The following is a 16,283-nucleotide window of genomic DNA, read 5'->3' on the forward strand; positions in this document are numbered from 1 at the left end:
TGGCTGTGAGCCACCATGCGGGTGCTGGCAACCAAACATGGGCCCTCTGCAAAAACAGTAAGTTCAAAGTCAACTGGGTCTGCATAGTGAGCTCCAGCCTACCAGAGATACATAGACACCCTATATCAAAACAAAACAAAAAAACAGAGCCAAAGCAGTAAGTGCTCCTAAGTGCCGAGCATCCTCGCTGCCCGCATCGCACCATTCTAAGGTCTCTGGCCATTATGACCTGAAAGGCATGGGGCTGAAATACAGCCAGTATATATGGGTGTGGTCAGCGGTCCATGGGGAAAGTTCCAGACTAGACACCCAGAACAGAGAGTGTAGGTCTCACTAGCAAATGCAACCTTGAGAACAAATGATACCCTAGTTAAGGGACACTTGATGCTCCTCTGAAGTGTGAAAATTTGAAGAAAATTTCAATCTAGAAATATTTGGTGGTTCCCTAAATGAACTTATTGAAAAGTTCCCATTCATAGGGAAGTTACTCACTTTAGCATGCTGCTGCTGCTGACTTCAGCTCTCTTCCAGCCCCTCCCTTCTGTGTGTGGAGTTACTGTCATGCACCCCCACACCTGGCTGCATTTCTTTCTTCATTTTGTTGTTGTTTTGTTTTTGTAAAAAAAAAAAAAAAAAAAAAAAAAAAAAAAAAAAAAAAAAACAAGAGTAATTAGCAGGATGTGCTAGTACACACCTTTATTCTAAACAACAGGCTGGTCTCTGTGAATATGAAACCAGCCTGGTCTACAAAGTGAGCCCATTTCAACCAACCAACCAACCAACCAATCAATCAATCAATCAATCAATATTTTAGCCTGGTGTACTGGCACAGGACCGTCATTTCAGAAGAGAAAAAGCTAAAGCAGAAAGCTTTTGAGTTCAAGTCTGTCCTGAAATGTAAAGAAACCCTACCTCAAATAATAAATACTTATATAAATGCTCAGATATGAAAAACTGGACTTTTTTTTCCTGTATGTGAGTACACTGTTACTGTCTTCAGACACACCAGAAGAGGGCATCAGATCCCATTACAGATGGTTGTGAGTCACCATGTGGTTGCTGGGATTTGAACTCAGGACCTCTGGAAGAGCAGTCAATGTTCTTAACTGCTGAGCCATCTCTCCAGCCCAGAAAAACTAAACTTTTTCTTTTCTTTTTTAATACTTTCTCTTTCTTTATGTGGGAGTGAGTTCTGGCTCAAATAATTTTTTTTCTCCCTGAAAAATGTATTTTAATATTGTTGTGTTTTATAAAAAAGATAAAAAAGGTGAGGTATGGGGAGGGGGAAGGGGGGCCTCTGCAGACCCATGCTGAGGCATCTCTTCCTCCTGAGGTACCAGTCCCATGATGGTATAGTACAGAGTTTATTTATGGCATGGGGAGGGGAGTTGAGAGGTCCAGAGAAAGGCTGAGAGAGAGGGGTCGGGAGAGTAGAAGAGTAGAGGTCTATGGAGAGAGAGGGGAGAGGGGAATGGAGGAAGAAGGGACAGAGGAGGAAGAGGGTAAGAGAGCAAGAGAAGAGAGTTTGGGAGGGCAAGTAGCCCCTTTTATAGCATCAGGAATACCTGGCTGTTGCTAGGTAACAGTGGGGCAAAGCCTAGAAGAAATGCTAACAAATATCTCTTGTAAACAAGATGTGGTGGTGCATGCCTTTAATTCCAGTACTCTGGAGAGATAGTCAGATATCTGAGTTCAAGGCTAGCCTGATCTATAGAGTGAGTTCCAGGAGAGCCAGAGCTACAGAAAGAGCCTACCACCTACCCACCCCCAAATCTTTTCTAAAAGGGGCCAGCAGAATGACTCACTAGGTAAGGGAACAAAATGTGCCACCAAGCCTGATGACCTGAATTCAATCCACAGAACCTACATGACAGAGAGTTTCAACTCCTGCAAGTGTCCTCTGACCTCCACATATGTGTTATGGTACTTGCATGTTCACACACACTAACACAGAAAACAATAGAACACGGGGTTTTTCAGAGAATGCTATGAAAGATGGTTCAACAGTCAAGAGCACTAGCTGGACCTAAGCTCAGTTCCCAGCATCCACATCAAACATCTCACAACTGCCTGTCACTCTAGCTCTAGGAGATCCAACACCCTTTTCTGGCCTCTGTGGGTACCAACACACATGAGATACATGATACTTACACAGATTCATACACATATGCATAAATACAAATTTCAAAAAATCTATGAGATATGTGAACCGCTGAAATTTTCCCTTAGTTTGAAATTTTCAGTTTTTTTCCTCTTTGAAGGATAACTTGGCTATTTTTATATAGAGAGAAATTTGAGTATATAAACTTCTTTCAATAATTTAAGGACTAGAGATGTGTGTAGTGTGTGTGGCAGGGGGTTTATAGATGCATGTGGTAGTAGAACACTTGTTCAGCATGTATTAGGTTGTTGTTTTCAACAAAATCCCAGTTGTTTGATTTTACCAGAGACCAGATGCTGGGGTGAAAACCTCCTAGCTCAGAGATGCAGAGAAAGCACCCAGCTGACCTGCCACCTCAACTGATGTCTCAGAAGGATGCTCTTCTCCACCGCCATCTCAAAATCCCTTCAAACTGCATGTGCCTGCTTCTCCTTCCTGTGCTTTTCTCTCTCCATTCACCTGACTCCCTCTTGCTCTCAAGTTTTCCAGCGAATAACACAACCTTGGGGGATCACACTGTGCTCAAATACCCTCCAACACAAGTGTGCCCCTGAATTTGGATCCCAGCGCCTACGTAAGAAACAGAGTAGAGCAGTGTGCACCTGTAATCCCAGTTCCAGGGAGGCAGAGATAGGTCAATCCCTGGAGCTTAGTAGTCAGCAAGCCTAGCTGAATTGGTGAATTCCAGGCATAATGAGAGACTTCTAGCACCTGGAGAAATGGAGACTAAAGTGGCCATCTTAAATAGCTGGGAGGGGCTTTCAGTGGAGGAAGGGGGACATCAACCCACCCACCAAAACTTAAACCTCAAATGTATCCTGCCTATAAGATGTGCAAGGATAAATAAAGATGGAGCGGAGATTAGGGAATGGTCAACCAATGACTGGCCTAGTTTGAGACCCATCCCACGGGAGAGACTCCTTTACACTATTAGTGATAACGCTGTGCCTGCAGACCGGAGCCTAGCATAACTGTCTCCTGAAAGGCATCATCCAACTGCGGATGGAAACAGATGTAGAGACCCATAGCCAAATATCAGGCAGAGCCCAGGGAGTTTCGTAGAAGAGTTAGAGATAATGTGAGCAAACTGGAGGGGTCAAGGGTACCACATGAAGACAAGTCAACTAGCCTAGGCCCATGGAAGCTCACAGAGCTTGGGCCACCAACCAGGGAACATGCAGGAGCTAGACCTAGACCCCTACTTATTTGTAGTAGATGTGCAGCTTGGTCTTCATGTCCCCTAACAATTGGAGCAAGGGCTGTCTCTGACTGATGCCTACCAGCCCAGGCTGGCTTCAAACTCATGAACCTCCTTTCTTATTTTCTCAAATGCTGGAATTCAAAACACAAACTTAACATGGCTGATTGGTTGGTTTGATCCACAGCCAGTCCGGGATGGCCTCAATGCATTTTGTAGTTGAGGCTGGCCTTGAACTTATTGATCCTCCTGCTGAAGCTCACCCCAAATCCCAGAATACAGGCATGTGCCACCTTCCTGGTTGGTGTTTCCTTTCCCTGTGTACAGTAATCCTCTGTATCCATGGAATCTGCATTCCTAGATTTCTAGATAGCTACAATAATCTTGAATATCTGAAGAAAAACTTGCACACAGTGAACATCTGTCAACTTTTTACAGCTATTACTCTTCTACAAATCGTATGAAAAAACTATTTACATAGCATGTATACGGTATTAGTTGGTACACAGATAGTCGGATGTATGCAGTACGCAATTTCATGCTATTTTACATAAGCAACTGGAGCGTCCATGGACGTTAGTATCCACAGGTGTCCATGAAACCAACAACTCAGAAATAGAAAGATGAGCCCTCAAACTTGCTATGTAACTAAGGTCACCCTACACTCCTCAGCTTCCTGCCCCATCTAAGTGCTGCTATGACGGCAGATGGACACCACCAAGACATGACACTAGTTTCTTAAAGTCCAAGGCAGCTGTTATACAGGTCAGCATGCATTCTAGATTTGTACCATGGCTTTCTCCACATTCAGAGTCAGAAACCTTTACCTCTTTAGTTTTTGAGCTACTACTTTCTTTCTGGAACAAATATTCTACATTTACTTTATCTGCCAAAGATCTGGAGTCTGTGAGATTTTTTCTAGAGAATGCTTATTTTTCTAAGTAGGTCACAGAATTTAGAAACCAAGATCTGGGGGACAGGTGTGCCCCCAAGTTTCAGATCCTATCTAACCACCAAGGAAACATCTGAGGATGCACTGACACTTCACACAGAGCTTATAGGATCTATCCTCACCATCATCTCTATTGCATAGCAAGACCTAGCTTCTCTCTCTCCTCCTCACCCCCTACTGTCTCTTTTTAGACAGGTTCTCTCTACACTGCCCTGTCTGTCCTGGAATTCACTCTGTAAACCAGACTGGCCTCCAACTCACAGAGATCTGTCTGATTCTGCCTCCAGAATGCTAAGATTAAAGGTGTGCACCACCTTGCTCATCTGTTTTAAGACAGGGTGCCCCCAGATACTCAAAGGCAAATAATTGTATGTGTGTGTGTGTGTATGTGTGTGTGTGTGTGTTGTTTGTGGTGATGAGGTCTTGCTAGGTTGTGTGGAGGATGGCCTGAAATTCAATACTCTCCCACCTCTCTTTTTGAGTGTTAGTATTACAAGCCCTATTCTAGGAATCTTACCAATTATGGTAATCAAAACACTGTGACCTTGCATTGGACAGACATACAAACCAAAGGAACAGATCAAGTGTGTGGAGACAACTCCCATCACATGTACTGTTAGAACAACTGCATACCTACATGGGAAAGGAGGAGGCTGATTCTACCTCTGGAGAGACACATGAGACTTACCACTGTGCAGGTTTCAATGGCATGTGTGCTGTAGTTCCAGCCACTTGGAAGGCTGGAAGAGGACTGTTCAAGTACAAGAGGCCAGCCTAGGCAACACTGTAAGACTTGGTTTAAGAAACAAAGAAAACTCCAAGTGGAACAATGACCTAATATAAAGAACTAAAATAGGGGGCTGGAGAAATGGCTCAGTGGTTAAAAGCACTGAATGTTCTTCCAGAGGTCCTGAGTTCAATTCCCAGTGACCACATGGTGGCTCACAATCATCTATAATGTAATCTTGGCGCCCTCGTCTGGTGTACAAGCATATATACAGAGCACTGTATACATAATAAATAAATACATCTTTAAGAACTAAAATAATTATAAACAGGGATCAGTCTTTAAGATCAGATTAGTCGTGGCACAGGCCTATGAAAACGTTGGCATTTGAGAGGTAGATGCTCAAGGATTAAGATTAATAGCCACTCTTTCAGAGGACCAGCATTCAATTCCCAGAACCTTCATGGCAGCTGACAACCATTTGTAACTCCAAAGGGATCAGACACCTTCTCAATGATATTGTATGAAGCAATTTGAATGTTCAACAAAAGAATCAGTACACAAAATGTGATCACACACACACACACACACACACACACTGCCTTTAAAAGGAAGAAAATCCCATCATACAGTATAGATAAAATAAAATTTATTAAAATATAGATAAAACCTTGAAGGCTACATTCAGTGAAACCACCCAGCTATAAAAAGACAACTCTCATCTGATTCCACCGCATGATGGCTTAATCGAAATTTCCTAGACAGAAATGGGTGACAGTGGTGAGCAGACCAGTATGGTGTGCATAGGGTTATACAGAACAGCCAGGGTTATACAAAGACACTTAGTCTCAAAAAATGACTTTGAACAGAACAGCATGTAACCGCAGTAACAAGAGAAACACAGAAATGGTGTTAACCTGTGTTTTGAAAAAGAGCTGAAGATGACAGTGACACTCAGTGATGAGACCCCAAGGTTCAGTCTCCAATCTGAGTTGTCACCCCCATCCCACCCACAAAACGGAAAGTTTTTACAGAAAAGAGAAAGGAGAAAGGCGCAAGACTGAGACATCTGATAGTTGTCTGTGCTGAGGAAACGTGACGATCAACCCGGCGACTACAGGAATCACTTTGATCGATGCAGAACAAAGCCTGGTTCTCACGATTTCTTGCTGTCAATCGCTGGGACCAGGACAAGACCCTGAACTGCAAATCTGCCGCAGAGATGAGGGACAGGACAGCCCGGGCGACAATTCTAGTCGTGCTTTCCCATTTAGGTACTAGAAACCAAAGTCGGAAACGGAGATTCGGCTCCTCAGTGGACCAGTCTGGTCGGACACGGGGAAAATTTGCTAGGAAGCGGCTAACCGTAGTGATAAACAAGGAACGATGTCACTACGAATATCCAGAATATTAAAACACCCTCTCACTACAAACCGGCCTATTAGTCTAGTTAGACCCGCCCCCGAAAGTACCGCCCCCTCTAAACTCACTTCCGCCGGCTCCAGCGCAGGCTAGTCTCGCGAGAACGCAGAGTGTTATGTGATCTGGGCTAAGCGGAAGTCGGGCCTCTTTTTCGTGACGCCTCCTAGGCGGTCGGCTGTGTCAAGATGAAGGTAGGAGTCCATGGCTGGAGCTGAGTGAAGTAGTTCGAGCCCCAGAACGCGGCAGTGCCTCAGCCCCAGGCCTTTACATATCCCGCACTAAGCAGAAAAGGGTCTGAGGCAGGAGGAAGGCCAGTCTTCGGGCCTTGGGGCCCTCTGGGAGAGCGGATGGCGGGCGATTGCAGCGCCGCGACGGCGGACGGAGCGCAATGGCGGCGTCCGGGGCCGGGCCGGGCACACATGTGCCTGAAGCCCTGCTTGCGGCGAGCTGTCGTGAGGGTGGCTCTGGCGTCCTCAGAATTCCGCAGGGCTCTTAGAAAACGTCCCATTGATGTACTTTGCAGGGCTTAAGAGCCGAGTCTGGGGTTTTCTGTGTATGGGAGCTGCCTCCAAACGTTCCGTGACTGAATTGTGCAGATACCTAAGGTTTTCTTTTGCCCCCATTTTTAAAATCCTAGCTCAATATCTCCTTCCCTGCCACTGGCTGTCAGAAGCTCATTGAAGTGGATGACGAGCGCAAGCTTCGTACGTTCTATGAGAAGCGCATGGCCACAGAAGTAGCTGCTGACGCTCTTGGTGAAGAGTGGAAGGTAAGATTGTTACTGGCATCATTTCACCAACTTTATTCAGTGAGCGCAAGTGCTGTTGGGTTTGGTTAAGTTTCATTGACAGAAGCAAGTTTGGGGAAATGTGCCAAGAGGAGTTGCTTCTCTTCTTAATTGTCGTAATTCAGGGTCTTAAAAAGTCCTTGCTTACTCTAGTAAAACCTGGGTATTTAGGAGCGTAAGTCGAAGTGGAGAGATTGCTAGTTGACCTGAGTTGGGGACAAAAACGGGAGTGGTTGGTATTGGTCTCTGTATTCTCTGGTGGGGCACAAAAGAGGTTAAGAACCTGTTGTAACAGAACTAGTAAATGTACCACTTTGTGTTCGTTGCAGGGTTATGTGGTCCGGATCAGCGGTGGGAATGACAAACAAGGTTTTCCCATGAAGCAAGGCGTATTGACCCATGGCAGAGTGCGCTTGCTGTTGAGTAAAGGGCATTCCTGTTATAGACCCAGGAGAACTGGAGAAAGGAAACGCAAGTCCGTTCGTGGATGCATTGTGGATGCCAATCTGAGTGTTCTCAACTTGGTTATTGTAAAGAAAGGTAAGGTTTTTGTTCAAGTTTGTTGAAATTGGTTTTTCTGGAACACAAGCTTGCCTCCTAGGTAGTGAGGCATTGGACAGTGAAGTTGTCGACTAAGTGGTACTTATTTAATGTCTGTATTCTGATTGTGTCTTCTAAGGAGAGAAGGATATTCCAGGACTGACAGATACTACTGTGCCTCGTCGGCTGGGACCTAAAAGAGCTAGTAGAATCCGAAAGCTTTTTAATCTCTCCAAAGAAGATGATGTCCGTCAATATGTTGTCAGGAAGCCCTTAAACAAAGAAGGTAACGGATTTGGGGGCATTTTGTGTTGTTGCTACAGCTTTGTGTGCTTAGAGTCTGATTTGCCAGACAGTTAATGGCTTTGGGATTAGGAGTGACAAATTCTGAGATTATGAAAGTATTCTCATTTTAATACATTTGAAAATCTTAAAGCGTTTGTATATATGTGGAGGGCAAATGACAATTTGAAGGAGACAGGGTTTTGGGGAAATCTGGTTTTAAGCTGGTGCTTTGGGTTACAGAAGAAACACTTTACTGATGAGTGGCTCGTATTTTTCATCTCTGGGGCATAGATTGTGAAAAATCAGGAAAAACTCAAATTATAAGAACAAATGCATACTATTTGTTAGGCAACAAAGTCAGTTATGCAATGTTAATGTTTCTGTAGGAATCATATCTTGTACATTATAACTCAGGACTTAAACATGTATTGGAGTGCAGTGCTAGAGAAAATGTGTAACTTAGTTGACAAAAGGTCTAAAAATGGTCTTTTCCCCTCATGGGTGGAATGGCTGAACTGTAGCAGAACTTGGCTGCCCAGCTTATCTGACGGGTCTGTGAGCTGAGGTGACGGCAGGTTTCTGTTTTCAGAATGGCCTGTAGTGTGGAGTAGAGTATAAAATCCAAAGGGCTAAAATGAATTTATAATATACCATAAGTTTCTAATAGTAGGCACAGTCTGTCTGAAAATAGGATTCAAGCATAAATGGGAAATTGAAAATATGGTGGGATTATAAGAATGCAGACCATAGGGCCAGAGTCATCCTTACAAAATGTTTTGAGGACAGCACTGGCCTTGAGTGTGCTAGGCTTGTTATCACTGCATCGACGTCCAGCATGGATGTTGGGAAGTGATTATTCATCTGGATTTTTAGGCAAGAAGCCCAGGACCAAAGCACCCAAGATTCAGCGTCTTGTTACTCCACGTGTCCTGCAACACAAACGCAGACGCATCGCTCTGAAGAAGCAACGCACTAAGAAAAACAAGGAGGAGGCTGCAGAATACGCTAAACTTTTGGCTAAGAGAATGAAGGTAAGACAGTGATGTAACAATCTAGGACTGTCACTGGATTTGCACTTTCCATACAGGTAAAACTAAATTGTATTTTTGTTTTGTGTTATTTAGGAAGCCAAAGAAAAGCGCCAGGAACAGATCGCCAAGAGACGTAGGCTGTCCTCGCTGAGAGCTTCTACTTCTAAATCTGAGTCCAGTCAAAAATAAGTCTTTTTAAGAAGAACAAATAAATAGATCTTGAATCTCTTTTATTGGCTTTTATTAATAGTGTAACTAGATAAATGAAGTGAAAGAAGTGAGGCATAAAAAAAAATAGAAGTACTAGGTAAGGGGGAAAGTGATCTTTTCAAAGTATATGCATCTAGCCCCTACCCCAAGGTAAATAAGTGCATTTGGAGATCTTTTAAAAAATTACAGGATGGCAAAGAAGAGGCTTTAAATTACTACATAAAACTAGTAGTCTTTTAAAGGCTTTACAAAACACTGCTTTTGAAACTTTTAAGATAACCCAAAAGTATCACCTATCCACTACCACCCTCCCTACCCCTATAATGTGCCATGGAATTCCTACAGCGACTGGCCTATTTGGTTGCAGTCTAGGTGAATGGTGTTGGTAGGGATTAAGCCTAGGCCTCAGTGCTTCCCAGTCACTGCTGCTGATTTGTGTGCACCCTCTTAGGTGAAAGTAATTTTGGTTGTGCTTCACAGATTAGAACTTGTGTAACAATCTGTTTTCTCCATCTATGGCTCTTGTTGATCATAGGCTTGCTGCAAAGACAGTAAAATGGCAAAGATCCTTCCAAGGACCTGCTGGGGATTTTGTTTTGTGATAGGAGGCTAGAGATAAGGTTATCTTGGAATTCACTCTATAGACAACTATGTCTGATGCAGCTCAGATCTTCCTGTCTGCCTCCCAGGTACTGGAATTAAAGATGTGTTCTAAAATTGCCTGATAGGTTTAGGAATTGTACTCTAGTAATTTAAACTTTTTTCTGGCAGAAGAGTTAATTAGTACTTGGGTGTTAGAACACCATTCACAGAAAAGGGTGCTGGCTACCAGCAAAACCACCGCTGGTTTTAGTGCACAGGGTTTACAATACAAATCACCTTTTTCTTGAAAAAAATGATGAGCTTGAATACCTGCATTGCTGGAAGAGTACATCAGATCTCAGTATAGATGGTTGTAGTGGCTGCTGGGAATTGAACTCAGGACCTCTGAGAGATCGGTGCACTTAATGGCTGAGCCATCTCTCCATCCCCCTTTCTGAGAGAATTGCCCAACAAGGATACCAACCCTCCCTGGCACTTCAGGTTGCAGCAGGACTAAGCACATTCTCTTACATTGAGGCCACACAAAGCAGCTCAAGTGGGGGGAAAGCTGAGTCCAGAGACAGCCCCTCCCCCAATACACACACTCCAATTGTTATGGGACCTACATGACTAAACTGCACATCTACGTATGTGTAGGGAGTTTAGGTTTATTCTAGGCATGATTTTTGGTTGATGGTTCAGTCTGAACAGTTCCCAACATGTTGCCAAATATCTGATCAGACTGAATCCTGAGATTGTGTTATGCTGTGGCTAAGCCCCTCAGCACATCTTTAAACCCAAACAAGGTAAAGTTTGTAGAAGGGAGCATCTCCATACACACCCCAATTTTTTTTTAAAGATCGTACACTTCAGACACCAGATTAGGATATCGAATTTCCCCAGTTGTTGAGAACTGAACTCATGACCTGGAAAAGCAGTGCTCTTAATTAACTGATGAGCCATTTCTCCAGCCCAAGGCAGCACCCATGTTTAAAAGTGATCTCTAATTGACAAAGTGATGGACCAGAGAAATGACAATAGGATGTACCCAACTCTCACCAGAAGAAAGGGGCAGTGCAGAGGAGGCAGTTTTACTGGGACAGGGTTGTAGGAAAAACTAGACACAAGTAAAAACAACAAGCCAGGGAATGAGAAGAAGCCAGATTAGAACAAACTGCTCTAGTTTGAGGCCACGCAGAACAATTCATGAGAAACCAAGAGAAAGCTAGATTGAATTAGTTTGGAGAGGAGCCAGACAGAGTTCAGAGGGAACTAGGTAGGGTGAGATTCAGCACTAAGTCTCCCAGGCTGAAAACAGTCGAGGACTAAATTAGAATGTATGGAGACTGAGGCAGTGACCCTCGGAGACAACCATAAGTTACTCCCCAGTTAACCCGTAGGCCTCTGGTGTTCTTGACCCCTTCCCCCACCTTTCACAAAGCTCCCTGAGTTACAACTCCTTTAGCAGTGGGGCTCTGCATCTGTTTACATCAGCCGCTGGATGGAACCCCTCAGAAGAGTTATGCTAGGGTTCTGTCTGTAAGAGTATCAGTAGTGTCGTGGGCTGGCTCTCCCCCATGGGATGTCTCACATTGGGCAGCCCTTCCCTCAGTCTCCGCTCTGTGTTTTCCTTGCACATCTTGTAGGCAGGACAAATTCTGAGTTGAAGGTTTTTTTGGGTGGGTTAATGTTCCCTCCTTCCACTGGAATCCCACCTAGCTGGCTATAGGAGGTGGCTACTTCAGTCTCCATATCCCCCGGTGCTAGGAGTCTCAGGGTCACCCTCATAGTCTCCTGGGAGACCCATTTCTGTTCTCCTTCCAAAGCATCCCCCCCACACACCTGATCCCTACTCCTGTTCCCCTCCCTATCCCCTTTCACCACTTCTGATGTCTTTTCCCTTCTGAGTGAAATTCAAGCATCTTCCCTTGGGGCCTCCTTGTTACTTAGCTTTTCTGGGTCTGTGGTTACCCTGTACTTTTTAAGGCTGATAGCCACTTTGTACTTTTTTTTTTTCCCTTAAGGTCTCCTACAGCCCAAGCTGGCCTCAAAGTCTAAATCCTTAACTCAAATTCTGGGATTTTAGTTGTAAGGCATTAAATGCAGACTGTGGTATAAATGTGATTAGTACCTCTCTGTAAAGGTGATAGAGAAAGCATTAAAAAAAAGAACAAAGCTGGGTAGTGGTGGTCACCTTTAAATCCACCATAGGTACGCAGATGGATCTCTGAGCTTCAGGTCAGGCCTAATCTACAGGGCAAGTTCCACGACAGCCAGGGCTACACAAATCAAACAAAACAAAAAATGAACACTAGTACTGGTTCCCATGAAACTAAATGGTAGCAAAAATCAACGTTTCTAAAAAGACAACAAAAGGTATAACTTCATATTTTAAGTATGTAACTATCTCATAAGTTTGGTAAACAAAGTACTTCAACAAGTAGCAAGTCAAATTACCCATGGGGGGAGGGGATCCCCAAACAAAAATGGAATAGTCAATCCTGGAGGTTGCAGCAGCTTTAGAAATTCAACAGACATACCAAATTTGAGATTTTTCTTTATTCAACTTTAATTTTATATATGTAAGATAGTTTCAAAAACTGTTGGGTCAATAAATGTTAAGGTATAAGCTGTAAATATATATAAATATATATATTTGAAACTGTAAAAGATCCAATTTGAATGTAAGAAAGCCTTTACAAAACTTCTGATAAAACTTTAAACACTCAAATTCAGACTAGAATTATGCAAAGTCAGATTAACAAACTTTAACATTGAAATGTTGGTACATAATTTTTAAAAGTTCTCACCACGTTGAAGAGAGTCATGCTATTAATGTACCATGCTGAGGTAAGTGTCAACCGGTTTAGTCATCACACTAAGTGCACACATAGCCACTGGTTTTCTAAACCATGTAGACAGCTACGGCAAATTTGCTTTCTTAAATGGATGTTTTAAACAAAAAGCACGATTTATGTCAAGGTGGGGCATGTGAGGTCATGATTTTCTTAAATCTGGTAATGAGCTCAATAAACTTTAAAGTTTTTAGACTTAATTGATTCAACCTAAAAAAACCCAGTATTTACAAATACACACTTTTATTCACAAGCATATAAATCAAAATAATGTACAAGAATAAAACTTTTATGTGCAGTGCAAATTCTCCATCCCACAGGTTTTATCTATTTATTTATATTTTTTCTTACTTATTTTGTGGTGCTAGGAACTGAATCCAGAACCTCATGTATGCTAGGCAAGTGCTCTACCACTGAGCTACATTCCAAGATCTCCTTTCAAGTTTTTGAGACAGGGCTCACTAAAAGTTGTTCAGGCTGGCCTTCAACTTGAGATCCTCCTGCCTCTACCTCCCATGAAACAGGATTTTATAATCTCCCAGGATTATAAAAAAGTAATAAATACCAATAAGTGGCCTGCCTGAATAAGGATTTCAGGGTCAAATTCCTTAGTATTTTAAAAGCAGGTTCTGGATAATTTTATTAGGTTACAAAAATTAATTTCACTTTACTTATTGGATTCCAATAAAGTCATTACAGATTAACTTGGTATTGGAAAAAGATGGAAAGGATCATCTGGATATCTAAGATATAACCTATTAAGCAGGATATCACATAATTTAAAAGGCAAAGATATAAGATTTTAAATCCTGGGGAAGGCAGTTGATAAGAAAGGTCTAGACGTTTCTGGAATGCCGACTACAAACAAGCGCAGGAGTTAGTCACTGACTGGGCAGTGAGGCCTCCTCCAGAAACTGCTGCAACGTGCAGTCTCCAGTTTTTAATAAATACACACCTCACACATACTGACTGCATAGCCTCACAAGCACAATCATAAACAGTTGTAATGGAAATATTTCATGTCTTTTGGGTTGGCAAATTTAATTTGCCATTCTCTAGCTGGGCAGCTTCAATAAAAGCAAATTACCTAGAAAGATGAAAACTTCATTATTTCTTTTACACATACTGTGTGAAAGGCAAAAATAATTTTGTTTTCAGCCGAGGCAGAGAAACATGTCAGGAATCTTCAACATCAATAAACCTCAGGGAACTGAGTGGGGTTTACATTCTGAGATGATTCAGTATGAATTAGTATTTCATCCCCAGAGTTACTTCATTCCAGATTTTACCAAGTTATGATCTGGAAAGAGCATAGACAGTTCCAGCAGGATTTATTTCCCCAGTACTCTACCAAAATTTGAATGAATCTTATTTAGATAAGAGGTGCTCCAAAACACTTCCTGCACCACTCTGCACTGATACTGGGTGGGGCATCGATTTTCTGTAACTTCTCAAGAATCTCTGAAGACAGACTTCTATATGCGAGTCCATATTCATTGTCAAAAGCCTCTGAAAGACATTTTCAAAAACGCAATTGTAACTTGTTAGTGAAACAAAAGCTGTGAACTTTAAAAAAATTATACTGAGTCATGTGACACAGATTACACTGCTTATTTTTGGGGTAGAGTGAATGCAGGGCACAGCATAGGTGTGGGGAGCCAAGGACAATCTGAGGGACTCAGTTCTCTAGTTCCATCATGTGGGTACTGGGTGGGATGAACTCCAGTAAGCCATCTCAGAGCTTGTCTTATTTTAAGGCGGTCTTACTAGTACAGAGCCCCCTCCCCACTGCTCCCGACTGTGGTCCTTCAATCTTCACCTCCAGGTGCTGAGAACATAGGCATATGCACTGGGCCCAACTTCAAGCAGTAATCTGTTTTGCTTTTCTTTTTAAAGAAAGGTTTTATTCTAGCTTACAGTTCCAGTGGGACAGTCCACAATGGTATAGAAGGCATGGCATAGCATGACAGCAGGTGTGGAAATCACACTGCTGTCCAATCACACTGCAGCCTTATTAAGGGCAACTACTTAATAATACCACACTTTCTTTCCTGTTTTTATGCTGATGAATGAACCCAGGTCCCTGTATGCTAGGCATGTGATCTAACCCTCCCACTAGCTCCATTAAAAAAAAAAACTCTAACTTTGAAAATAAAACTTAAGGTTTTTATTGAGCCCCCATTAACTTACCAATATCAATGTTTTCTCTCCCAAGAGACACTAATGATAAGAAGAGGATTTCTCTGTATAAACTCCTATTTAAAAAAAGAAAGATTCTGAAGTAGTCAGCAAACAACCACAAACTGCATACAGATAGAAAGTTGACTTGGGGTTTCTTTATGACAGAGGGTCACTCTAATCCAGGCTGGCCTGGAACTCACTGTGTGGCTAAGAATGACCTCAAACTCTTGGCCATCTTCCTGTCTTGCCTAGGTGCTGAGACCACAGATATGAACCTGTACACCTGGCAGTGTGGAGTGAAAATACATTCAACTCCGTACCTAGCTAACAGCTATGTAATTACTTCCTGCTTTTATTTTAACACCTCAGGTATGTGAGGTGCATTGCTCCAGTGGCATTGTGTTTGTCCACCATGCAAAAGGGCCAAAGTCTAACCCTGATTTACCAAGACAAACATTAAAAAATAACACTGAGGTGGACTTGCAAAGTGAGTTTACTGTGGCACACGCCTGTAATCCCAGCACTTGGGTGATAGAAAGAGAATAAGGAGTTCAAGTCTAGCCTGTATCAAAAAATAAAGAAATTAGGAAGCAATGCAAATTCTAATTATGCCTCACATGAAGCTTTCTTTAGAAGCTTCAGAAACAGTAAATGACATTCAAACCCTTCTAAGCACGCAAACTACAGGTACAAGTTACTCCTGAGACTTCAAAATCTTCTCAACTTCAACAGTTAGAAGCTAAATAAGTACACCACCAAGTGGCAGTGTGAATTCTTGTCCTATCACTTCTGAGGTCCTCATCAAAGGGGCTATGAGTAAGAAGCCCCCCAAAAGAACTCTGGGATTTGGTGTGTGGTGGTACATACCATTGTTCTCAGCACTCTGGAGGCAGATACAGGTAGATCTCTGTGAGTTCAAGGACAACCTGGTCTACATACTGAATTCCAGACCAATCAAGGCTACACTGGGGGACCTTATTTCCAAAAAAAGGAAAAAGAATAGGACTCTGGGAAAATTCATAATGTTTTATATAATTATGCTCCGTTTCCAAAACTTGCACAGTAAAATTCACATAGTCAAGATTGGAATGAATATATATATATATATATATATATATATATATATATATATATATATATATATATATATATATATATATATATATATATATATATACATATATCTCTATCTATCTACTTATATCTATCCATATATCTATCTATATAGATATACATATGTCTACATATAGATCTCAACAAAAGGACCAGAAGAAGACTCATATCTGAGTTCTTCATTATTTCTATCTCTTTCCTTAACCAATTCTACTTCTAATCTCATAATCTTTTTATTC

General features: G+C 42.2%; 2 protein-coding genes across 6 annotated transcripts in view; one reads left to right on the plus strand and one right to left on the minus strand.

Annotated features, from left to right (window-relative positions):
* Positions 1-6,599: 6,599 nt before the first annotated feature.
* On the plus strand, positions 6,600-9,332 carry RPS6 (ribosomal protein S6). The gene is made up of 6 exons (XM_080921818.1): positions 6,600-6,651; positions 7,098-7,229; positions 7,577-7,787; positions 7,927-8,073; positions 8,946-9,103; positions 9,197-9,332. Exons 1-6 carry the CDS (start codon positions 6,646-6,648, stop codon positions 9,290-9,292), a joined length of 750 nt encoding a protein of 249 aa, XP_080777944.1. The 5' UTR covers positions 6,600-6,645; the 3' UTR covers positions 9,293-9,332.
* A 3,142-nt stretch (positions 9,333-12,474) lies between these two features.
* The window catches only part of DENND4C (DENN domain containing 4C), an 84,632-nt gene continuing 80,823 nt past the window's right edge, over positions 12,475-16,283 (minus strand). For all 5 annotated transcript variants that reach the window (XM_080921173.1, XM_080921175.1, XM_080921174.1 and 2 more), the window contains 2 exons: positions 14,941-15,005; positions 12,475-14,259 (listed from right to left, as the gene is read on the minus strand). In XM_080921173.1, the coding sequence (XP_080777299.1) occupies positions 14,123-14,259; positions 14,941-15,005 (202 nt within the window). In that variant the 3' untranslated portion in view covers positions 12,475-14,122. The remainder of the gene's footprint in view (positions 14,260-14,940; positions 15,006-16,283) is intronic.

The sequence above is a fragment of the Micromys minutus genome (assembly GCF_963924665.1).
Source record: "Micromys minutus genome assembly, chromosome: 9".
Lineage (NCBI taxonomy): Eukaryota > Metazoa > Chordata > Mammalia > Rodentia > Muridae > Micromys > Micromys minutus.

Coding starts and splice junctions, on each gene's coding strand:
- RPS6 (XM_080921818.1), top strand. Junction 7,230..7,576: donor CTCTTGGTGAAGAGTGGAAG/GTAAGATTGTTA, acceptor TGTTCGTTGCAG/GGTTATGTGGTCCGGATCAG. Junction 7,788..7,926: donor CTTGGTTATTGTAAAGAAAG/GTAAGGTTTTTG, acceptor GTGTCTTCTAAG/GAGAGAAGGATATTCCAGGA.